This window comes from Python bivittatus, unplaced genomic scaffold (assembly GCF_059951505.1).
Source record: "Python bivittatus isolate LINGU-HERP-01145 unplaced genomic scaffold, Pbiv_v1 ctg000180_np1212, whole genome shotgun sequence".
NCBI lineage: Eukaryota > Metazoa > Chordata > Lepidosauria > Squamata > Pythonidae > Python > Python bivittatus.
This window is the reverse complement of record NW_028277047.1, coordinates 6,982,169-7,008,593: the sequence shown is the minus strand read 5'-3', so window position 1 is coordinate 7,008,593 and position 26,425 is coordinate 6,982,169. Positions and strand designations below refer to the sequence as shown.

Sequence of the window (26,425 nt, the reverse complement as noted above, 5' to 3'; positions counted from 1 at the left end):
ACAGGCCTCTCCTTAAATAAACCACAGCGAAATAAGCATAAATATTAAAAATAAAAAATAAAAAAATATTCGTAAACAAGCCACCAAGAAGGCAGAAGCTTATTGGATCCAAGGGGGAGTGCACAGGAAGGAAGAAATGTAAACTTGTTCTAATATTGAAAGTATCCTGCTTAGTCCAAAAATCTAAAAATGGGACACATACATTTTCTTCCCAAGTCAGGGGTTCAGAGGAGGAGTCTCATAACCTAACAATCCTCATAACCTGGGAGGTGAAAGACTTTATGGCTGCATTGACACAGCCTGTCAGCTTGAGTTGCTCTGAGCTTGGTTCATTTGTGCATGTGTGAATACGTACTGCAGTGTGACACCCAACCCACGTGGTCAGATTATGGTGCAGTGAGAGACCAATTTATTAAGGCGGGTGCACAATCGACCCACTTGGAGGCCCTTCCACTAAGCTCAGCGATGCCATCTTCCAATTGCAGATGACTGGCATGTAAAATATGTTAACTTTCAGAGGAAAAAGGTTGCCAGCCCGCAAAAAGGCCTGCTCTCGCCTGAACTGCCTTGCAAAGAAGCGTGCCCGCTGAAGCCGTTCGTGTGGAGTAGGGACCCATCCCAGGAAAGGGAGGAAGAATATACCCAAGGCACAAAATACTGACTGATTTCACATATCAAGCTAAGCCATGGTTGGTATCATGATGGCTTACTGAATCAGCCACAACTGGTTGGTTTTATACAGCACGCTAAATTATGAACCATGGCTGACAAACTATGAGGCTTTGGTCTACCTAACACACTAATCCAAACAAATCACCTTATGGCTTAGATATGAACCCAGCAACTCTGTCCAAGGTTTCAGTTCTTCCAGAACTCTGCATCCCAGAACCTTAGACTGGAGGGCCCAGAGATCATCTAGTCGAACCCTCTCCCTTCCTACAGTTACCCTCGGGCCAGATGGTAAATGAAGGGAGGGGAGCCAAAGGGCACAACAGGCAGTTTTAAAGCACAGAGTTGTCATGTTGCTGCAGCTTTACAATGGATTATGTTAACCAGATAATAGAGGTCACTGTTAGGACTGTCTTAAGACTGTTGCACGGAAATAAATAGGCTAGGTTCTTACAGTATGCTAGACTTGATCAAAATGGATTGTGGCTGAGCTTGTTAAAAGAGCTCCTTCCTCGTCTCAGCAGGTCGTGTGAACCAAGCTGTCACCCAAAGCTGAAATATGGTTTACAGATTTGGGCACTGCCTGCTTTGGGAACAGAGTACAAGTTCTTACAAAACGCTTTATTAGCTCATTCAAAAGCTGAGCTGCTATATTCAGAAAACATTCCAAGCCTGGTTTGTTTTAACTGGAGTTTTTGGCTGTGAACCTTCCCTGTTATTTTGTGAATGGTGATCGCAAAACAATAGTGCTGATTCAATCAGCCTCTCTACCAGGGTTAAACTATTATCCTGTGTGCTGGCTGGATCACAGATGCCCTGGTCAAACATGGGTAGGCTGGCATTTCCTGTATGTTATGATCTTTACTTTTGGAGAGATTTTTTTTGTTTTTTAAATCCAGAGTAGCTACTCTCAAAGCCAATTGTCTCACAGAGACGAGGACAAACAAAGCTAGAATTATATCTTGATTGTATTCCAGGAAACAAAAAATAGTTGATATTCTCTGAGTGGGGAACAAAGGTAGTTCAGAATTTATACTCATTCAGATCTCAATCCTTCATGCTCTCTTGCAGTATTTCCTTCTCAGAAACAAGACTTGGATTTCGTCTCATCTCCAGCCTGCCTGGTGTCTGTTGATGCCAAATGCTTGTTTACATTCTCGGCGTTTCTGCTTCCTGGTTCAGATCAGCTCACCAAGTCAGAGTGGAATTTCCCAGCCAGCTTCTAACTAAACTGTGATAACCACCACGTCTGTCTGTCTATATGTATAAAAAATGATTGGAGAGATGGATTTTCTAGAGCTGCCCTGTTTTGCCAGAGCTGCTGTCATACTAATAAAGTTCAGTAGGGTTTACTTGTTCCATGCCAATGTACCTTGCTTAGGGGGAAAAAGGGTGAGGAATCAATATATGCAGAACAGCCAAAAAATAAGGAAATCTTTTAGCCAAAACTGCCCATTCCCACAAACACTCTGAATCATTCTGAGAGGCCTTAATGAAGGATTTTCTGTGCCAGACTCTGACGGGGGAAAAGGATGAATCACTTTCCATCATCAAAAATAAGTCCTCAATGCAAGTTTGCTTGCACAGATTCTTAGTAAATTAAAAGGTAGGAAAACCCTAAGTTGAGAAACTCAGCTTTCCCCAATTTTAGATCTCCAAACACTGCTGAACTCTCATGTATACAGTCCCCAGTGTAGGGTTATGGCTTAGCGGATTTACCAGAAGGGAAGATTAACTTTTCCCAACAGATAATTTATCTTTAAAATAGAAAGGCTGCCTTAGATTCAGTAACAGAAACAGACAAACTTCCTTCAAACTGTCAGATTTCAGACCAGACTCTGCCCCCAGTAATTAACAGCAGATGTGTCAAGGACACAGCACAGCGAGATAAACAGCTTTTATTGTAGATAGAAAATAAGTCATATATTTGCGGCCGATCAGCCCACTCGCCTTGGCTTATTTCCCACTTGCCAGCTTCAGCCTTTACTTGAGATAAAAGAAGGTTCAAAAAGATCTAGATGGGGTTGAGCAGTGGGTTGAAAGGAATTTAACAACCACTGAGAGTTGTTGAATGCACCGGGTATCAGCTAAATAAATGAATACATGGGGAAAAGGTGATGTTTTGTGCCTGGTAAGGAAAAATGTTAAGGTTGCATGGGATAGGAGAGACCTGGATTAGTAGTAGAACATGGGAAAGGGAGCTGGATGTCCTTGTCCACCACCGATGAAACGTGAGCCCACAGGGTGATGCTGCTGCTAAAAAGGCAAATACTATCTTGAGGTGTATGACAAGAGCGTAAAGTTCATGAGAATTTACAGATTACAAATCACAACTTTTAGTCTCTTGGGGGGCTAAATCCAAGCCTTAGAGGACACGCTTGTAATCATTTGACTTCCCTGCAGGAGTTTCCTTCCCCTGCAAAGGAGGCTTCTGTTTTTCTCCCTTATTCTCAGGGAGTTTGAACATTTCCTTTGAATTTCTCTCCATGGTCTGGGTGCAGGCGGAGAGTGCTACCACTGGTGCTGTCTGGGGCGATGACACTTTTGACCTGGCTGCCCACGTCTCCCCATCTCAAAAAGGAGGAGGTTCCTCTTTGAGACTGAATGGAAATGGGGAAAGCCAGAGTAGTTGCAGGCCATCGGAGAGATTACTGTATAATAAAAGAAAAGATACCCAGAAACACCCCTTGAGCACTCAGCACTTGATGGCTGCGTTCACACAACGTGCTAAATCTTAAACCGAGGTTACTAAAATGTAACGGCTGCGTTCACATAAAACGCAACGTCCAAGTGTAGTGGTTAAGGTGCTGGACTCAGACAGGAAGACGCAGGCTCAAAGCTACTGACAAAATGACTTTGGGCTCACTGCTCCATTGCAGCTCAACCTACCTTGCAGGGTTGTTGTGGTGGGGAAAAGCAGAGAACTCTTGGAGGAGAAGTGGGAAAGTAATCTAACAAGCAATCGATAAGCAAGTCAATATTGTACAGCGTAGCACATGGCCTTGTTTGCACATCGGCTCAGCACAGACACAAGTACACTATTGGTACACGCTAGCCAGGGCAACTGCAACACGGTCCTCTCCTGACACTGCAGCAAATTCTCCCTCATCAAACTGAACAAGAGCAGATAAAAAAAACTATGGGGCTATTTTGTCCTTCCCAAAGAAGGGAAAATGTTGGCCCTCCTCCCCTCCTCCACCAGTGATCCATGAATGCCCTAACAAAGATCCACTGGGAAAAAAATGAGGTCTTTCCTGGGATGCTGTCTTCTCTTTTTTGCAAACATTTCAGTTTGATGCCACACGGGAACCTATTATCAAGAGTATCACGATCAGCCCCAGGCGCAGTTGCAACAGTGCGATGTGGCAGCAGTTTGCAAATGTAAAATACTCTATAAGATCTTTTAATGGCCAGGAAAATGCAAAGCAAGGCTTTAAGATGCATACGGTTTTACTGCAACAGCTTTAGTATCCCAGAAAACGTAAACTGAGCCCCACCAATTTTTTTTAAAGATGGCCTTAACTGACATGTTTCTCGCCAGCAGCCTAAAAAGAGGGTTGGTTCTGATGATTCTGAGGAGAAAAGAAGGAACTCTGCATATGCTCAGAGGTGTTTTTTTCCCCAGGATAAAATCTCAGAGGTAGCACCAGATATGCTCACGCCACCATGGGCAAATGACACAACCAAATCAGTGAAAGTCCAAGCAGACATATTTATGCAACGCGGGAAGCGTGGCTTGCATTAAACTTGGATCAACGTTAGGCATCTTGCACACGTGAGAGACTTCCTCTGTGTTGTATGAACCCAGCTGGGGATGAATGCATTGTGCAAACCCAGGAAAAAGGCTGGTTGAGGAATTCAGCACAGCTGGCGGTGCGAGCCCATCCCCACAGTCCCCCCCCCGCCTCTCCCGCGGCTCTTCAGGGGCACAGCAGTGGGCATTCACAAGAAACAATCTGCCACCTGCTGTTCCAGAGGATCAGCATTCATATCCAGCCAAGTCCTCTTTTTCCTCCCAGTTTCTGAGCTCGAAATTTGCTGGGTCAGGGGCTGGGAGGGGCCCAGGATCTGTCCTGGCATGAGATAACAGTCCTCAGGTCCAGGAGCTGGGAGAACAGTATTAATTCAACACTCCCTCTGTTCGGCTCCCCACCAAGAGGACTTTTCTTCTTGAAAGCAAACACTTTTCACTTCCCCAGTCTGGCAGCCTTGCTCAGCAGCTCCCTTGCAGACTTCCATGTAGGGCCCAAACACTGGCCTTTCCACAACTTTTAAAACACACACACGTATGTGCACCCTCTCACTGGGATGGCGGTGAAGAAGTTAAAGAACACACATGCTCAAAAGTCAAGAAGAAAAAGGAAAGTTGGCACCAGGAATGACAGAGGGGTAAAACCCAGGGTGGGCGGGCAGGCGGCATATCATCCCCCACCTCTTATTTCAAATCCCCCAAAATCAGAGCCATGAAATTCCGCAGCAAAACGCCTACATTTGGCAAATGCAATTTCCTGTCCCAAATAACAGTAAATTCCTAAAATAGGAATGTGAAGGCTCCAATTAAGTCAAAAAAACTGATCTGTAAACCTGACATTTCTCAAAATGAGAACGAAAGGAGACTTAACATCCATTCCCCTCTGGTTGTATCATCTCCAGCTATGTTGTAGCACCTGGCCAGCTTTGGCTGATCTCAAAAACACAATGCAGGGTCAGATCTGAGGATGGGAGACCACCAGGAAACTAATTGGGCAATTGAAAAAAACAAACAAACAGAAAAAGTCACCAGCAAATGATTTTAATATTGCTTTGAAAGTTACCCAGATGCGTCTGTTGAAACAGAGCTTTGCCTTACTGGATACTGTAACCTTTTTCTTTTTCCTCTTCCTTTTTTAAAAAATTTTCAGTCATTGTTAAATCTGCATTGTTTATCTCTTTCTTTAACATGCAGAAATAATAATAAGCAAAAATACAGCAAAGACCTTAATACTATGTAAGCAGCTTAAGATAGAAACCCTTATTGTACAACAAATACTTTGAAGTAATTTGCAGCGGTTTTTTTAATGTTATATTCAGTTTTGGATGAAAAAGCTAAATAATCTTATGCCTATTAACACTGACATTTTAAATCATAGTTAATACTGATATAATACTTCTCCTTTTTTATCTTCAATAGTCTAAATGATCTAAACACTAGGTGTTAATAATCTTTAGTCAATACTGTACAAATACAGTACCACTGCACTGAAATAATATAATGTATTACATATGTTTCACAATATAAAAAAATAATTTAAAAAAGAGAGCTTTACTGTTTGGTTATATCCCTGGGCTTCCATCGTGTCCCCCTCCAGGCCTTAACGCACAACTACGGTTTTAAAATGAAAGTGTGAATCCTGCCCACTTCTGACAACACACATCAGAGGAAATGACTGTGCCAAGCCCAGATGGCATCTCCAAGGTGGCAAAGGAAACTGGCCAAGGTCCATTAATCCTAATCTCTGTAGGATTTGGGATTCTTGAAAACATTTCCTGCTGGAATTGGTTGCGCAGCCAGTTGGGGAAAATCAGCCCCATTGCCTGCACTACAATCTTCCTTCGTGGCTGAGTCGTGAAGTCACAAGCTGCCTTCAGACAACGTGTTTAAGAAGCCCAGTGAAAGGCGTAGAGTCTGCCCTTCGCCACAGGCTAAGCTTGATTAAGCCTTGCTGAATTTGAAGGGAGGGCTTAGAGCTCTGGGCAAACACAACTCCTGATTAGTTTCCTGAATTGCGCAACTCCCGAAGATCGGTTAATTTAATAACCAGATTAAAAGGGCTGCAAGAACACAGCATACGGTGTGTACAATGGAGGTGGGAGGAGGAAATATATATGCTGCCATAAGCTTCTCAAAAGAAGGCATAAAATAAATTTAAATCATCACCATAATTGTTCAGTTCGCTGGTCGCTACAGCCAAATGTCTCACCAGTTGGGCCTTCCCTCTTATTACACAGCATCCCTCAATGAAAATAATCAGTGGATGATTTAGGGCAGACGTCTCCATGCAACGCGTTACCAAAGTATGAAGCTCTGACACAAGATGCGTTAATGGCCGCAAACCTTTTTTTTCTTGAAGCGTTTAGACAAATTTGGGGAAGACAAGTCTCGCTCTGCCTATGGATTGCCTTCAAGGATGGGGGTAATACATCACATTAAGCTTAGGCTCCTGAAGGAAAGGCAAGACGTAAATCTAACTAATAAATAAATAAATCATAAATGTATTTCTTAACGGACATAGCCATTGCATTTTGTTAAGCTAAGCACAGAATTTAGCAGAGAGGCGACACTGGGAAATATCCTGCACTCGTCTTAGGAATGGATAAAATGCATTTGGGTCACCCCTTCCTCAAGAGGCCCCTGAACTCAGGCACACTTGGAAGAGGATACGGACTGACTGATTTACACTGATCTGTGCATATGCCCAGCAGAAAAATAAACTCTTCAGTGGCGAGAGGTCAGGAACATTGCACATCTCGAGGAAAGGGGCTCTAAAGATTTGGGTAACCATCAAGAAGGTGCACTGATGAACTCTCAATTCTCATTTAACATGGGGGGGGCCTTCAGTGTGCCCTCCCTCAGAAAATGCTTAGCCCCTGTCAGCCTTGTGAGGTAGTCCAGACAAGAAGCACAGTCAGGAATACTAGCTCTATCTTTATTGTAAGGTTACATTGACAGAATCTTGCAAGTCTGAAAGTACACTTCTCCCCCCCCCCATCACCTTTACAGTCCAAGAAACTAGGGAGGGTCCCTTCCGAGACGTTTGCCACTCCCCCATTCCTTCTGCAAACTAAGCTGCCTCTTATCCGACCACTGCCTAGTCTGCGGCTCTTCCCCGTCTCCCAAGGTCATTCCCATAAACCATTACAGCCCCACATCTAGCCAGGAAAGATAGCCCCATAGTTATCCAGATACGTAGGACTTTTCAATTGCATCCAAACGCTAACTGGTAATCAATGTGATGACTGTAGTGTAGATGTATCATGGTTTCCTGTTCGCAGATGAGCCTCCCCGATTTGGACTAACTGAAGCTTGCAAGTCGTCTTCCAAGGCAGCCCCATGCAGAATGCACTGTGGTAGTCTAGCCACAAGGCAATGAGGGCAGGAGTCACTGTCACCAGGGCCTTCTAGTTTGAAAGGCCCACGTTTGGCGCGCCAGCCAATGATGGCAAAGCAGGAGCTGAGAATCCTAAATCACTGTCAGCACCGCTAGGCAGACCAGACCAGGAAACCAATTCCACAGGATGGCTAAAGCTCTTTTTATTGAGATCGGCTGCAAAAGCAGAACCGTGCAAGTCTGACTGTGCTGGGCCTCCTCCTCCTCCCCCTTTGTATACTAAGGGAATCCGGGAGGGTCTACCTGATGTTATCTGGACATTCTGGACTTTAAAAATGCTTTGGCCCCTTTTGCCTAGGCCAGTGTTTCTAAACCTTGGCAATTTAGAGATGTGTGGACTTCAACTCCCAGAATACCCCAACCAACATGCTGGGGACAAAGGTAGAAGGAAAGAGAAGACGAGGAAGACCAGCTGTGGGTGGATGGACTTGATCACAGCAGCGATGGGGGCACTGTTGAGAGACCAGGCTGAAGACAAATCATCCTGGAGAAGGTCTATCTATGGGGCTGCTACGAGTCAACACCAACTTATTGCCCATAATCAATCAAAATCTGGGCATGTTAAGCATGGCTGGCTGGGGAATTCTGGGAGTTAAAGTCCACACATCTTAAAGTTCCCAAGGTTGAGAACTGGGGCAACCTCCATTCTTTCTCCTCTTATGAGCTCCGAGGACTGCGCATGCTGGCGCAATCATTCCTGTTAGTAGCCAGCCGATTCGACTCCCGGTGACTGCATGAGCATGTCCGTGTCATTTTCTTGGCAGCTTGACAGTGTCTTCTCCTGGGATTTCTTCCCCAGCCTGGCCTTCAGCACGGGGATCCTGGTGGTCTCCCACGCATGCACTTAGCAGGTTCTACTTGTTTTAGCTTTCTAGATCGGCCAACGTTTGCTGGCATCAATGAGGTGAATGTTTCCTGCGAGTCACGCCCAATTCCTGGAAATTTTCTGGGCCCAACCATGAAGGTTTTCAACTTTCCTCATCTAACTGCCAGCCCCGGGATTTCCTGTTAGTCTCCCATCCCAGGATTAACCAGATCCAGATCGCCTTATTTTTTTTTCCAGATCCATCTATAACTACTAAAGAGGACCCCAATTCTTTGACTGCATAAAGATAAGGCTACTTGGGTGCCTAAAATAAGGCATATAGGAAGATAACCAAGTAGCAGGGCAGCATCAAAAGAGATATCTGAAAAACATAAATTGTTAGAAAATAGAGTCTATTTAAAAAAAAAAAAAAAAAGGAGCAGCAGCCTTGGCAGCTCTGCCTACAAGCTCTGTTCCCAAAGAAATGTTTGCAGACCAAAAAGGATTAAGGAAAATACTTTGATCTCTTAGGTAGCTGTGATACTTTATAGGACAACAGTATGGCAACTCCTCATAATGAACTGCAAAATTTAACGGCTGGATCCACATGAATGAATGAATGAACAAATGACAATGATTCTGCACTAAATGCCTCGTTTGGAAGGATTCCAAGTAATATAAACAGCCCTGAGTCTTAAGTTGATAGCGATGAGTTTATGTCACTGCTGCATCACTGCAAGAAAGCTGTTTTTCAGGCATCTTTAGAAACAGCCATTATTTGGCTGAAAGTAGCTACATTTCCCATAGCCATTTTTGCATAGGTCTCTGCCTTGCTACAAAAGGACATACTAGAAATTTCTATATCTCCAAACAGGATGTTAGGGACATTGCTTATTGGCATAGCATCAATCAATTGTACTGCTTGCAAACTGAATACGAGTCAACAGTGGGATGCAGATACAAAAAAGTCAAATGCAATTTTAGCTGCATCAACTATATAATTTCCAAATCACGGAAAAAAATTGCTTCACTGTATTCATATTGGCCAAAATCCACTCCGAGTCTTATGTCCAGTTTGGAATATCACGCTTTAAGAAGGATTCAGACAAACTGGAAGAAGTGTAGAGTGTAGAGAATTAAACAAGAATTACCAGAGGACTAGAATTAAGCCCTACAAAGAGAGACTGAAGGAGCTGGGCATGTTAAAGTTTGAGACGACTAATATTAAGCTCTGTTAATACTTGAAAGGATGTTACACAGAAAGTTAAGACGTCCTTTTCATCATTCCAGAGCACAAGGCACAAAATTATGGATTTAAATTGCAGGAAGGCAGATTCCACCTGAATGTTAGAAAAATTTTCCTAACACTCAGAGCAGTTCAGTGTCTGAGAGAGCTGGTGGATTCCCCTTTGCTGAATGTGCACAAGGGAATCCTGGATAGGCATCCATCTTCGTCTCTTTAACTTAGATCCTTGCACCGAGCAAGGGGTTAAACAAAGCGACCTTCCAGCTCTAAGATCCCAAGATTCTAATAGAAGCTGCATTTGATCAATATGCTGTGCAGGATCAATTTCACCTTGGCAAAGTTTGCACGTGCACTTGTATGGTTTATCCTAATGCACAAACACAGCTCGTTTGGTTACTTTATGGTGCAGTATGCTGTGTGAACCAGAAAACAGGTTAACTCAGTAATCAGTTTAAGCACGTTCGGCAAACACAGCAATAAAGTGACTGAACCCACTTTCTCTGCAATGGACTCAAGCATCCATTATCTTGAATTTCACAAGTTTCTACTTTAAAATTATGGGGTGTAAAAAACAAACCCAACAACCTGTGTTGGCCAGAAGGTTGCTACTTTCATTCTGAGGGCTGATGCAGCCATCTTTTCAAAAGCCTGAATGTCTTCAGAAACATTCTGGACGTGCAGGAAGCCCTCCTATCCTGCACACACACCTGTTTGCATCTCCAACGAGCGTGAGGTTTCTCTTTTTCTCTCCTGCTAAATTAAGTTTTTAGGGTGGCTGAGAAAAGGGTTTGTACTAAATTGTTCTGATTGCTGCCTTTTGCTTCACTCACCGTCATTCGTGTGCCCTCAGCAAACTTCTCATTTCGATGCCAGTTGAAGGTGGGCTGTCAATCAATGCTTGTCATGATCAGCGACGCTACTCGCTTCCGTCTGCGTGGGTGCAAAATGAGTGGTGTGGCTGCTCAGTTTCTTGATATATCCTGCCAAGATAGAGGCTCTGATGGTAGGTGGTCTGCCTGAATAGGAGCTACGCTTGCCACTTTGAGACTGGAGGCATTTTCCGACAAAAAGCGGGTATCCAGAACAGACGATCAAAGGGTGCTATCAGCTGAGACCCTGACTTGCCTGCACCAGGCCCCGATCATTGCCAGATTATATTACTACACTGCCCAGTAAGTGAAGCGTTCCTCGGAGAACGTTTCAAGCATCAGTAGACTCTGCTACAGGTTTATGTTTTGAGAGCAACTGTCAGAGATAAGCTGTCAACCATCTGAAAATCACTAGTTCTTGTCAAGCCCCGTCCAGCTGGGCGAGATCAAGGAAACTGGAACTACATGGAGTTCAGTTAGAGTCTGAAACCCCTCAATTCAAAATTGCACAACATCCGAACTAAATACAACCACTGAAAAACAATACATAACTTGCAAAGCATTAGTGTTTCATAGAAGCAAAAAGTAAAAACAGCAAAAATGCAAGAAGGCCAGGACTGCGGTTCTTTGAACACCTGCTTTGTCACACCCAATTTCTGCATTCATCTCTGGGATCTCTTCTTAGAGAACTCACATCTGTACACGTCAGGCAAGTAGTTTGTGAAGACTTCTCTGTTGTGGCCCCCTGATTCTGGAATAGCTGGCACTGCAGGGATGACAACTATGATCACTTTGGCTGTGTTTGTGTGAATGTAGCCCACACGCCAGACTACAGATTCACAATTCACACCTCCACGAACGTAGAAGATGCGAATACCTCAGAAGATAGGCTAAAGGTTCAAAAGCATGCTGATCTATGACCATAATAAAGATTCATTGCATTTCATTTCATTTGAAGGTTCAAAAGCACTTTGATAGACTTCGGCATTGCATTCCATATAGCACAATGCAGTTCCATAGTGAAAAATGTCAGGTTCTGAGTTTAGGCAGGAAAATCAGCACAGGTACAAGGTAGGTAGTACTTGGCTTGTGAGAAGCATTTGGATGTCCTGGTAGACCACAAATTAAGCATCAGCCAGCACTGTACTGCAGCTGCCAAAAGAGCTAATACGATCTTGGGATGCATAACAAAGGTACAATGTTGAGCACAGAGGAAGTGATAGTGATCTCAAATTACATTCCTGCCCTGGACTCAGTTTTCTTTTATCTGACCACTGTCTTGGTTGCAGCTCTTCCTCCTGTTCCTCAAGGTTATTCCTACTTCCCATTACAAAAGCACAGCACTTCCATACTGGTGCAAAGAATCAAAGGGGTCAGAAAACAATCAGGAGACAGGCAGGATTTAGAGACTCTTGTACTGAGGTGGATGGCAGTACCTAGGTGACCTTGGCTGATCTTCCCCCCAAAAAGCTAAGCAGGATTGAACTGGATTCATATTTGGATAGGAGGCCACCAGGAAATTCTAGCAGTATACTAGACTGGAAAGTTGGAAAAGGTCCTGGGGAAGAAGGCAGTTGTGAACCACTTCCAAAACACTGCTACAAAAAATATATGGAAACATATGGAATCATCAAGAAATCAGCTGGACTCGAGGCTGTAAGGGAAAGTAGGAATAACCTTGAGGAACAGGAGAAAAAGCAGTATTAGCATTCATAACTCTGATTTCTTAGTCTGGTCTATCTTGAAGGGTTGATGGAGACTTTGTATTTCTCACCGATTAGCATCACCCAGACTGGTGGATGAGCAGCGGCCCCGCTGGTCCCCTCACCTCTGCCTTCCCCACTCAGTTCAGAGAGATTAGATTTCTTTTTCAACTACATGCAGAGCAAATGTTCTTGCTTCTTGCTTATAAACCAAGGTCGTCACCATGTAAACTGGGAAAAAAAATACCCAGCCAAGATGTGACAAATCAAAATTGGAGGTAAAAAAAATTAAGTGTAAATCAGTAGAAAGGATCAGGAAATGCCACCCTGCCAGATTCAACCTAAATGTAAAGTGCAGCTCTCTTGATTTCCAATTTCCATTTTTATATCCCTGTGAATTCTTGGTTTGCATCTAGAGCTATAGACTAGCTTAGGCCCTGGGATGCAAGCTGGCTGTCAGAACCTGCAGTAATCGAATGAACAGCAAAAGGATGACTGATTTATTAGGGATAGGAAATGCCAGGTCTGCTTGCTTTGATTCTGCCATTTGTAACAAGGGGGGGGGGTGAAAGAAGACAGAACTGGTGTCGTCTCGAAGGCCAGGAAGAAGAGGTGTTATCAGGGTGGGGAATTCACAAGGCCACGACTCGGTGAGAAAGGAATCTGGCACCAAAGAAGAAGGGGGAGCAGAAGGGGTAAAAGTAGAGGGAAAGTTACGTGGGCTTTAGTTTTAGCAATGCTTTGCTTTGAGCTGCATGTACCATCCAATAAAGGAGATTTTATCTGAACCAGGCCTGGTTTCATGAGAATTCTTCTGGATTGGGATTTGGACTTTGTAGGCCTGACACTGGCATCTCTTTGGTACAACGTGCTAAATGCAGGTTAACGAAGCGCAATTGCTACCCGCACAATATGCTTATCCGGCTCAGGTAAAACTAGCAACCACATCTGCACGATGTGCTGCTGCTTTTTAGCTTTGTACAGAGGGCAAAGCCAGAAAAGTGACTGAATCAGAGAACCTGGGTCAGTCCATGTGTGTGAACAAACCAAGGGGTTTTGTAGAGGAGCAAGGGTTCATCAGCAGACCAGGCAGTGAGGCAAAGTGGGCATGAGGGCACTATGAGGGGTATATGACTGTACCCCACGGAGCTGCAGGACCAGCACATCTGTTAATCTCCGGGTTTTCATCATGGGGGCAATGGGTTTACAAAATGTTCCAGTTTAGGGCTTTCACTGAAGTTTTTATGCATTTCCATCTGGGATCGGCAGAAAACCACACCCTCGCTGTCAGCTGCTCTGCCGCAGTCCGAGGGCAAGGCTGCAAAGGAAGGGGAGGAAAAGCAGAGGGCGGGTTCCCGTCGCCACCTTGGAGAGGCACAAGCTGGCGAAGGATATGGGGAGCTGAAGGCTCTGGAACCAAAGGCCGCTTGTGGGGCGGGAAGGTCAAATGCTTGCGGGCAGAAGGGCATCTCGCAGCCCCAGCCAACCCAGTTTCCTCTGGGTCCTGCCCGGCTCCCTCCTCCCCAGGGCCCGCAGTCCGAGCCCTTTATGCCTCCGAGTGGTCGACGTTCCGCCAGACCCCATCCACCGCACTCCAGCGGCTCACCAAGCCGCCAGGGAAGGTGGCAAGGAGCAAATTCGAGCCCGGAAAAGCAGCTGCTGCCCTCCAGACGCGATCAAGGCCGGCTCCGGCCCCGTTTTTGGTGGCCGCCCTCCGGAGCTGGGAACCGGTAACCCCGCAGCTGCTTCCCCGAGCCGGCTTCTTCCCTTGAGGGCTCCCAGGCGGCCTCATTCATTTTTTAAACCCCCATTTTCTCCTTCAAAGGCAGCCATTTAAAAGCAACCTTTGGAAAATACCTTTTAGCTGCGCCACCCCCAGAGTCCTCGGAAAGCCAGAGAAACCGAGGCGGATCAAAGCTCTGTGGCTGGAACCAGACTTGAACCCGGGGTCAAGTGGGGTGGGAAGGGTCCCAAGGCGCGCCCAGTCCCTCGGCTCTCTCAGGAGGAAAATAAAATTAAAACACTATGAATATATATATTTATAAAGCCACCTCACAGAGCAAGGTCCAAAGCAAGGCATGGGGATTTTGCTTCATTTTCTTTTACATCAAAAGAAACGTGACAATCCGTTGGTTTAGCTCGCTTCTTTTGGCCAGGATTAAAGAACACGCTAAATTCTAACCTTGCTTTAACAAAACGTGGTTGTTGGGTTTCAGATAAGCAAATAAAAACTTACCCAGGAGCATGGTTTACACAAGATGCTAAGAAAAGGACCGGGTCTCATCACTTGCTGGACCACAAACTACCCAACCTTACTTCTGGCTGGACTAGCGTGCTGTGGGAATGCAGCCAACGTGTTGTAGTACCAAATGTATTCGGACTTGCTAGCTAGCTTCAAAATCGTCATTCAGTCCTGAATCTGGGGAGCCTACAATGCAAGGCTGTTGTGGGAAAGATACTTTTCTTTTTTCTTTTTAAGCTGCCCTTCCTTCCCAAAAGCAAGATCAACCTTTGAGCTCCTCCCCCACCCCACCCCAGCCTACTTGTCTTTGACAACAATCTGTAAAGTGGGTTAAATAACTAACTTACCACTAACTTCTTTCTAATACATCACCCTGACTTGGGTTCCAAGGAGATGGAGGAAGAGGAAAGGGGCATGGAAAAGATATGCAAAGCTCAGTTTTCCAAAGGCAAAGGCCCTTCCAGATGTGTGGACTTCAACTCCCAGAATCCTCAGCAACGATCACGCTGGCTGGATTTTCCAGGTCTGTGAATTTCCCCACGCTCTCCAGCCAGCCTGGCTAGGAGAACCGCTCAGCATTCATTTATTTACGATGCTGACAACGCACCCCAATCCCAGGGGAGTCTGGGTGATGTCCAACAATAGAACAAAGTATCAGAACAACAAAATCACTAAGCCAGATGCCTAAGATAGGTGTCCACACTCAAGCCAACTGGGGCCAAAGGCTTGTTAAATATTTTGAACAGAATTTGACTTGTTTGCAGAACATTAACAAAATCTCTGGGGAGCAAATTCCACAGAACGGAACTACCACAGACAAGAACCCCACCATGTACTTATTATGGGGAGGGGGATTCTCAAGTGGGTCTCTCTAGATAATGGGACCAGGAGGACAGATTAAATTGCCAGATGTACCCAGGGCTACGTCATTATTTTTATTTTATTTTATTATTTTATTTCATTTATACAGCCGCCCATCTCATGCTTGTGACTCTGGGCAGCGCACATGAATAAAAACACAAAGCCAAACAATCAACATCATTAAAACAAAACCATTAAAATAGAGTTAAAACAGTTAAAAACTATCTTAACAAAAAGACGGGGGAGCTGCACTCTAAACCTACAGCTATTTAACGGGCTGCCCACTTCCATGGGATCCCAGGCCCGATGCCATTAAGGACTTTAAAAGCAGTAACTGGTAAGGAACTGGAGCAGGAAGCCTGTTGGCAACTGACGTGGCCACTTTAAAACCAGGGTTACTCTACCCTGGCAGGTTGTCCTGCCAACAATTTAGAGACCCATTTTGTACCAGCTGCACTTTTGGGGCTGCCTCCAAAGGCAGCCTTGCGTGGTCCAACTGGATGGTGACCAAGGCGTTAACTGCCATCAGCAAGGCATCCCGGTCAAGCTGGAGTCCTAAGTGTACATGGGCAAAGCCAGGGAAAGGATCACTGGCCACAGTTGCCACCTGCTGTTTGAGCACAAGCCAAGACACCAGGAGGGACCCCAGGGCCATGAGTCACTCCTTCGGGGGGGCTCATCAGCCCATGCAGAGTAACTACCGGGGCTGATCGCCCAGATGTTTACAGACTAGTAGCAAGTCCACCTTGTGAAGATGTAGTCTGGGGCTGCTTTGTCCCATCTAGATCTTCAGAGGCTCCAGACACCTGTTGAGAACTTGTCCAACATCTCCAGTTTGGCCTGGGATGGCGATGTATGAATGGATGCTGGGGACACCTCACTCCCAGGATGAGCTCTCCCAGTGGCTCATGCAGATGGTGAACCGCCTGGTGGAGGGCACCGAGGCTTATGGGACCTATATTGGAACCCCAATGGGCTCCAGAGCTTCCCCCCACTCAGGTAGGAGCATATCACTCTAACCAACGGAGTCCACCAGGGTCACCCCCCGAGACCTCAAGACAAACCAGTTCCACAGTTGGTGCAGTCAAGCCAGCTCAGCCCCCGCCTAGCAGGGAAGCTCATCGGTGTCCCCCCATCGCACCAGCATTCCCGGGCACTTTGCACACAGAGGCTCGCCACTCCTCACCTCACCCGGCATAGCCCTGATGGCCCCAGAAGCGTTTCCGTGTCAGCAGCAGGCCACGAGGCACCCCTCGGGCACAGAGGCAGCTTCAGTCATTAGCTCATCAACTGGAGACTTCAGGACAATTAATGCCCGTTTCTGTTCCCTGGGGAATCAGCACGCCTGCTTCCCAGTGCGCAGTCGGCATAGCAACAAGCCAAGGATCTGCATGTCCTTTTACTACGGGGGGAGCAGGAGGGGAGGAAGGGGTTGTACAAAGCATGAAAGCAAAATTGGTGTATCAAATTGTAGTGGGATTCTTTTTTTCTCTGAGCGGGTGGGTGGGAAGGAAAGTCATCCAGACCATGACAGCGCCTTGGGAAATCCCAGCGCCTGTTTCTCCTTGCCTACTCAACACACTTTCTTTTTCACACACACACACACACACACACACATCACTTTCCCGGTAAATAAACATTGCAGATTCTAACCCAAGTTTACATCATTCAAGCTTCTTCCTCTGGGCGCCAGGGAAGAGTAAGACAACGTCATGCGCCGCAGTAGGATTGCTTCCCGCTAGACAACAGGGGCTGAACCAGGCAAAGGATTTGGCACCTTGGGAATTAAAGTGTCCTTATTGGGACTGAAAGGGTCCATTCAAAAATGAAGATTCTAGTCCTCATGGATGCAAAGCTCAGCAGCCCATTAAACTGTGGCCAGCAATGTCAAAAGGGGCAGTTGTTGGGAGGGGATTGGGGAGGGGGATTACCTTTTCCCCAGGTTTGTCTGAGTAAAACAACACAAATGTAAGCAAATTTATTCCAACCAGTGTAGGAAGCCACTTGGGCTGGAACATGGACTAACACCCTGGATTTGCTGTCGTGAGCACTTGAGTGCAGCTGATGTAGTGCCCCTCTGGACTGCTTCTGGAAGGGGGGAACGCTCCCCAACTTTAGGGGGAAAATTTTTGCTTGCAGACTGTCCTGGGATCCAACAAGTAGCCGGCAGTAAGGCTGGGAACGGAAGAGCTCTGTCAAAGCAACAAGGAGTCCTTGCCAATTCACGGAAAGCGCCCTTCGCCCGCATCGAAGGGCCCTGGATGACAATGCCTGCCATCCCTTCTGCAGCACATTGGGAAGGCATGCCGTGGGGAATTTGGAAACAACCTTCTGCCCAGTCTGAACAATAGGGAGCCCCAAGTTCTGTGCGGAATCTATAGCAGCCATCCCTGGTGGAACTTTCCCAAAACCCACACTGCAATTCTCAGCCACACAAGGCTGGCACAGCCCATGGCATCGCTACGTAACTCCTGGCATCTGTTTCTGCACACCAGGGCTATGTGGTCCAGGTATTAATTGAACTAATATTTGCTCTATTCCTGCTGAGTATTTATTCTTTATTGTTATATTGACGTTCTTAACTGTGCCCGCTGCTCAGAATCGCTTGTGCAAGATGGCGGCCATGTAAATCGAATCAAATAAATAAAACAATAAAATGAAACATGATCTGGCTTAAGATGACAGTCAGGTTCTTGAATTACACAAACCCATTTAAACAGGTTGAGCATGAAACTGAGCAATCTCCGGGAGGCAGTGAAGGACAGGAGGGCCTGGCGCAATATGGTTCACGGGGTCACGAAGAGTCGGACACGACTTAACGACTGAACAACAAATTTAAACAGGTTGGCAGCGTTGCGTTCCATTCTTTCCTTAAAGATTTGAATAAATAAATTAAATAAATAGATCCCAAGGTGGAATTTGTCTTTTGTACCCCCACAACGGGCGCAGAAATAGACCGCACAGCTACAACAAAGAAGAGTCACTCCAGAAAAGTGTGCTGGTTCTTGTATTTTATGTCCTTGTCCACTGACCTACTGACACTCCCTCACCCCCCGCACACACCCCTTGCTCTTCCACGCAGGATTTCCCAATCCAAATCAATCACAGCTTTTGGTATATTAATGGCATCTTATTTGTATTGAATGCCTCATTAATGCTAACATTCCCTGGGCGTCTCTCCCCACCCTCCCTGGATGGAGAGTATTAATTGCTTGCTTTGTAATTAAATATTAAGGCTGCGATTTTTCACGCTTTGCGCAGCTGGCGTGGAAGGGGGAGGTGCACACACATAGTGTGAGTATCACACGCAGAATATTACTTGCGATTGCATGAGCATCTCACCAGCCTCTGGTCTGTGGGGCTATGAAGCAAGTATACAAGCACCGGAGTTCAATATTGGTGTGTAAGATACACACAAATACAAGGCACGTGCAAGGGAATTGGAGAGAGAAATCTAGAGGCTAGTTCACAAGAAGAAGCAAGGGGACACAGCCCGAATACAATACTGTCTGAGCTCAGACAACAAATCTATATTTGATTACTGAATTGATGCATTCAACGGGTTTGCGCAACGTGTAGGACCAAAAACGGACTAAATATCGGAGTTTTCCCAACACGCTCAGCTGCAAAAGACCAAACCAAGGACAGCCGCAACCAAGATGAGCTCCTCGCACAAAGGCTCCTACTATATTTTACCTTGTCATATGTGCTGTGTGGAAACAATCCTTGGGATGATCCATGCACACGTTAAACCCCTTTCTAAAACCTCCTTAACCAAGATTAAAAATAATCAAGAGGGTTGTGCAAATGCAGCCAGTTAATGGTGTAACACAAATGGGTAAAGGCACGAAGGAAGCCACTTCAGGCGCCACCTTAGGCAGACCAGCAGCCACCTTGCAGGGCTCCAGGTGAACTTTCCTTATAGCTCCATCTAGACTGAACCTCTGGCCCTGGGCCTAAAGAGAAACAAGGCTCTAGTCTTCATGGTACCAAATAAAAGGGTTCATTTTATTACAGACACAGGATGCTGACTTACCCATCTACCTGCTGCTCTCCAGAATTTCAGAGAGGGCTTTTTCCCAGGGGATTTGAACCTGGAACCCAAGGCATATAAGCAGCTCTTCCAACACTGACTCATCCTTGCAGGGGAGAGAGAGGTAGGAAAGAAGACGGCTTAAGTATCCTAAAGCATCGTTGTGAGCACCCTTTGCTACCTCAGTCCCAGGAAATCCGGAACAAGAAGAAAATTTCAGTACATGTAAGGGAAGGGTGTAAACATTACTCAGCATCAGTTCCATCACCTACTCCCAAGCAGAGGCCACTGCACTTACCAACCCTGCATTCTCCCAACTCTCTTCATCTGCATTCACACAACTCGCTTAGCCTGATGACTGAATTAAGCCATTTTCCGCGATGTACAATCTACTACATCATAAGCAAACCAAACAGCCTGGATTTACGCAGCACCATCAACAGAAGACTGACCAAGATGATAACTAACACAAGCTTAGGATGTTGTGCGTCCATTAATTCTTCACTGGCCGGGTTAAGCAGGCCACCTTCATGCCTCTGGTTCGCATGCCCCAAAGCTCCAGGTAAACTGGAAGTCTCAGTTAAAATGTAGCTACGGAGGTGGCAGTACCTCATCAACTTCACAAAAGTTAAACAAAATCAGTTAGTCAGTCCTTGGATGGGAGACCACTTGCAAATCCCAGAGCTGGAGACTCGAGTGAGAAACTGAAAGAACACCCCCAGATGACAACAGCAAACTGTTCTTGTCACAAAGCCCACATAGATGCCTCCATGAGTTCAAATCAAGAGGCATAAAGAAAGAAAGAAGTCTACAGGAATGTATTCAGGGGACAAAAAAAGTTGTGTGTCACCCCTTTTTCAGGGGAGACCCAGTGTTTTGGTTCATCTCCATTTTAAACACTGAAGAGGATCTGTGGATCCCAAAGCCTGCATGCTCTACAGCCACTTGGCACAATTCTCACAGAGTTGTCTTGAGCCAGATTTACTGAGATGCAAGGGACGGGGTTATAAGAATTCCAGCAACTAAACTATTTTTCAGTTAGAATCAATTTATCCCCATGGATGAACTTTCTGATTTGCCTTCCAACAGGTAAGGTCTCCTTTGGCGAGGAGGCAGGTCTCTGCTGATAATGGGGAAGCGTGCGGCTGGTTGCTGAATCTTTATCATGTTGGAGGAGAGGGAGGGGAAGGGGATTTACACTGACCTTTCGGTGCCTGGGGGGTCTCACTGGCTGTTCTCTCTGCCCCCCCTTCCGAGTACAGGAAGGATCCTACTGGAGAAGCAGAACACAGCGTTAGCGGGGAAAGACTGGACGCGGGGCCCAGCCCAGCATACAGCCCCGCACTTTCTGGACAAGGCCAGATAGATCATCCACAGCGTACTTTATTTCCGAGTGTGCAACTGGGGAAAAAACTTTTCCCTCCCACGATGGGGCAGTTGCCCCAGTATCCATGGTTCATTTGTTCACTCATATGCCAAGCCTGTATTTGCACAACATGTTAATCCAGCAACCAAGATCAGCAAAGGAGAATGGCAGATTTCCCATGACATGATATGTCCAAACCAAATAAACCATGGGCTGGCCTTGTTCATACAACACATTTAACTTGGTGTCTGAATGAACCTAATTTCTGGCTTTGCAAAACATAATCAGAAACAAATCCAACCAACTGCATTCACACAACCCAATAAAGCATAACAAATTAACCCAGGGTAACATGTTGTGTGAAAGCAGCCAATTGACTTGAGATTTCATGTACTATGTGAACAGAGCCAAAGATGCTATCAGAGATAAAAATTTGGGGCACATACTTCTGTGCCAGAGGGGTGTACACGGGATATGATTTTTTAAAAAGTCAATACGGCGGCCATGACGGTGCAATCAAAGCTCTGGTTTTTTATGTGCAAAACACGTGTGGAGCTTTGATCACACCATTGTGGCCAGTGTCTTGATTTTTTTTTTATCATACCTTGTAAATGCCTCTGCTCCACCGGCTACAAACCTTATTCACCAGTTTCCAGATGTCACATGGAGCTCTCATTTTATTCACTTTTAAAGCCCTAAGCCAGCTGATATACAACAGGGCTGAGGTGTGACAAGGGGCATAAAACCATTCTTTCCCTGGGAGAAAATTTGCACAGGCCACCCCTACCAGATTTCACACCAGCCTGAATGCTGGCATCAAAATGAAACCACATTCAGCAAACATCACGTCTAAAAGAAAGGTACGCTACTGAACACTGCGTGTAAACAGCAGCTGTTGGTGTCGTTAAAAAAAAAAGTTTATACTGAAAGAAATTGTGCTTAAAAAATCTGTATCAAAGAAACATATACGTGAAAGAAGAAAAGCAGCATGATTTGCATTTTTAAAATATCTTGGGAAATGTACATTTTAGCAGTTATGTAAATGAGGAGAAGAGAAATACTAAACCACTACAGTACAGGTTGCTGTGTCTTCTATTTTTTTAATCTACAAAGCGTTGGGAGGAAGAATCCTGTTTGATCATAATATTGCTCTACTAGCCAACAACAAAGTGGTCGTGATCCATATACCCCTCCTAATCCCTCCACTCTCCACCACCTCGGTTTTCAGTTCCTCCCCCAGCATTCTGCAGCTTCAGAACACTCAGTTTGTACTGATTTCTTTTTGAAAAAATGATGTTAAACTTTGGCAAACCTTGGGGTTCCCCCAGGATCTCTCTCCTCCTGAATATGGGAGATGCAATTTTAGGGCTCCCCTCCCTCAGCATAGGGGGATACGCTGAAGAATGCAAATCTTCTCATACGCAAAATAGAAGTACAGTACAAGCATTTCTTTTTAGTGGAAGAGAAGACAGCCTGGCAGGTTTAAGTGACAGATTTCAGGTTATTATTTTAATCACACCAACTGCAACCTGGTTCACCAGTTTTGTTTTGGGCACGACTGTCCTGCACCTTCCCCCTGTAGGTAAGATTCAGTAGCACATGGGCAGAATTAATAGCCTTGGCATCAGAAACAATCCAAACTCAGCTCAAAACTGCGGTTTCTTAACTTTCCAAACTGATTTGACAGGGGCAGGATTTTCAAAGGGACTACTCACACAGAAAGGGGGCTGAGGTCGGGCATTCTGTAGTTGCATTCCCACAATCTCTGAAACCCGAAAATCTGCTTGGAACGTTATCTTCCCAGAGACCTGTGGCTCTCCAAAACTGCATGGGTGTTCATGGAGACCCTGTGGCCTTTGGTATACTGAGTAATCTGAACTCAGAGCGGGGAGCCATTTTTGATTTGCTATGAGCTGATCACAGCTTCCAAATCTGGACAAAGTTAGTTTAAATAAAAACAGTGCAGTCTCCTTAAAGCTGTGCCCAACTGCTAGTGAAGAAAACTCCTAGTGATAATATAGAAATGGCTCGCCACGGCTTGCTTGTGGAATGGCTTTTTTTCTTTTACTTCTAGCCTGCAAGTATGGGATTTTCTTTTTTTTTTTTATAAGAACTTTATTAAGTTATAAAAGGATAAAGAACTAATAATAAACAAGAATAATAATAAACAAGAACTAATAATAATAATAAACAAGAACTAATAATAAACAAGAACTAATAATAATAATAATAAACAAGAACTAATAATAAACAAGAACTAATAATCAAAGACAGAATTAGAGAACAAGAGAGTTAGAAATAAAGAAAGAATACAAAGGTGATGAAAAGTAAAGAAAAGGAAAAATTAAAAAAAGAATGACATCAGACTTTTTATACAGCAGATATAGATAAATCATATAGTGACCTCTTACTCTAAAACTACATCTTAACATACATATTTTGTATAACTTATTATTTTAACTAATCATCAAATCCATAAATCATAATTTCTTCTTTTTTTTCTGTCTCTTGCAAAAAGTCCAAAAGGGGCTTCCAAATGACATTAAAGTTAGTCAATGTTTTTTCTCTAAGCAAAGCTGTCAATTTTGCCATCTCAGCTAACTCTATCATCTTCATGATCCATTCTTCCATTGTGGGTAATGTCGAGTCTTTCCACCTTTGAGCATATAAAAATCTAGCCGCTGCTATCATATATAAAAACAAAGGTGCAAGTATGGGATTTTCCAGTGGTCTCCCATCCAAAGACTAACCAGGCCTGGACCTGCTGAACTTGCAAGCCCCAAAAGTTAGCCAAGTCCAACCTTTCTGCCTAGCATCAAACTTCCCAGGTGGCTGACAATGAAGTTAGAGTCCTGAAGTCAAATTCAATTCCAGGTGACTTCATGGAAACCCTCATGTCATTTTGGTTGGAAAAACAGAAGCGATTTGCCACTGCTGATTTCTTCCAGGATCGCTTTTCAAACTTCCCAGTCCAGCCTATCAAGGCGGTTTTCCATTCAAGTCCTGACCACAGCCATCCCTCCTTAGCTTTTCAAGATGAGCCAAGGTTGGCCAGATGCTGCTGACTGCAGAGATGGTCTGTCTATGACTTTGGTTAAGGAGCAGGAGGCAGCAAAAAAACAAAGAGGCAAGTGCATTTATTCTTGTTAACCTGATTATTTTGGTAATCTCATCTTCCAAAAGACTAGGCAAAAAAATGATAAGTGCCTAAGTTGGAGGAGGTAAGTACCAACAAGGAAATTCCTATCATTTAAGTACAAATACATAGGCTCTCGCTCGAGGGGAGAAGACTGTGACTGGTGAGCTCAGGCCTGTTTGCTTGTAAGGGGAATTCTTGGAGCCAATGCAAGCAAGGCCCTGCTCTTTTCCACACCACGCTGGTCTTTAAACCATCCTTCAAGCAAAGCCTCTATTAATGGGGGATGGTTTTCCATCAGAATCCTGCAAAATCCAACTCGCTGGTCAATGAGCAGAGTGGAGGGCCTACATTTTTCAGCCTCGAAGGCTACAGGCCATGCAGGAAGGCAAGATTGGTTGGGCCTTCAGGTGCACATACCTTCATACACTCACCGTTCATGCTGCGTTCACACAATAAAGTCTGCTCAGCATCAAAGGCAACCATTACTAGCCATGCAGCAAATTAACTGAGGAAGGGGCCTGGGGGAGAGGGCATCATGGGACCTTTAGTGGACTCTGGGGCCCATCCACCCCTCCCTTGGCACGCAACAGGCCTCTGACCCTTCTGATCCTGTCTTTTGTTAAAGAATATTAGTTTGTGTTGGGAGATGGTGGGTTCTCCTTTGCCGAAGGTGTGTGTAAACAGAGGCATTTGGGGACACTGTAGCAGAGGATACTTGTGCTGGGTGAGTGGGGGCTGGACTAGATGGTCTCTAAGGTTCGCTCCAACCTAACATTCTATAAATAAATTAAATTAAGTTAAGTTAAACTGAATTAGAATAAGCAGTTTGGGTGAGCATCAGGAAGTCTTTTCTAAGATGAACAGCTGTTCACCGAAGTAACCGCCCAGAGTCCCTCCTTGTGGGGGAGTTGGGCGGTGATATAAATTTGATTGATAGACAGACAGACAGACAACCTCAGGAGATGACAGGCTCTCCTTCACTAGTGTTTAACAAAGGCGGAATGGCTGTCTGTTGTGGACCTTGTACAACATGGTGGATTCCTGCGTTGGGCAGGGGGCTCAGGCTAGATGATCACTAAGGTCCCTTCCAACCCTCTCTGTCAATCTAGGAAATGGGTAGCTGGCTTGTTTCAAAGCCAAGCATCAGCTTCCCGCAACATTTTTATTATCAAGGATATCCACAGGGGCCCCAGAAGCTTTCTCTGAAAATAAAAATGATGGGCAAGATGCTGACTTAAAGAAGGGTGCCCCCCCCCCACAAAGGATGAAGGTTAGCAGATGTATTAAAGCAACCTGCCCCAGGAGGGGGAGCCAAAGGAGATGACAGCTATATTGGTAAATGGGTGCTCTGCAATTGATGACATCCCCAGAGCTTCCATTTTATGCATTTTGTGAGAGCACCCACAGCAGGGTCGCAAAGTCCCCATGTTCCTATCTGCCACGAAAAGTGAAGGACTCTGCCACCTCAGCAGGCGCGTTTCATCTTTAAAACACCAGAAAACTGGCTGCATTCGTGCTATATCCCAGTGTTTCTCAACCTCTGGGAGTCTGTTTGTTTGTTTATTAAACTTGTCCCCACCCATCTCCCCCCAATGGGGGACTCTGGGCGGCTCACAACATATTAAAACAATAAATAAATATACAGTTAAAATTTATAACAAGACACATTTACAAAAATAAAAGGAAAAAATCCAGGAGGCCGATGGTAGCAACACCAGGCCTCTGGGGGGCTAGCTAACCCCACATCTGATGACCTCCCTCCCCACCCCAGGCCAGATGGCAGAGCCAGGTCTTCAAGTCCCTCCAAAAGGCCGGCCGGGAGTGAGGGGGCCTGTCTCACCTCTGGGGTCAAGATGTTCCAAAGGGCGGGGGCTACAGCAGAGAAGTCCGCCTTCTGGACCCCGCTAGTCGGAGTTCTTTTGCCGAGGGGGTCCGGAGCATGCCCTCTCTGTGAGATCGGGTGGGACGGGTTGAAATGGTGGGGAGAGGCGGTCCCTCAGGTAACCTGGCCCCATGCCATGTAGGGCTTTAAAGGTGATAACCAACACCTTGAACTGGACCCGGAAGCAAACCGGTACCCAATGCAGCTCACGGAGCAATGGTGTTATATGGGTCCTTCTTCGGACCCCAAAAATAGCTTGCGCAGCTGCATTCTGGACCAGCTGAAGCCCACACATCTTAAAGTTGCTGAGGTTGATAAACACTGCTGTACACTAAAGCACAATTATTTCACCATACCTAAAGCATAAACTCTAGTTTACAAACCATTAGGGCTAGATTCACACAACCCACAGCTAAACCATATGTATGCTACCGAGGATTTACCTGACCTGGTTATGCTTGT

General features: G+C 45.3%; 1 protein-coding gene across 9 annotated transcripts in view; it reads right to left on the bottom strand.

The window, feature by feature from the left end:
* NRXN2 (neurexin 2) overlaps positions 1-26,425 on the bottom strand; it is a 318,520-nt gene that overhangs the window by 214,190 nt on the left and 77,905 nt on the right. For 8 of the 9 annotated variants that reach the window (XM_088137492.1, XM_088137483.1, XM_088137489.1 and 5 more), the window contains one exon: positions 20,781-20,849. The exons of the other annotated variant lie outside the window; for it this stretch is intronic. In XM_088137492.1, the coding sequence (XP_087993618.1) occupies positions 20,781-20,849 (69 nt within the window). The remainder of the gene's footprint in view (positions 1-20,780; positions 20,850-26,425) is intronic. 9 annotated transcript variants of the gene reach the window in all.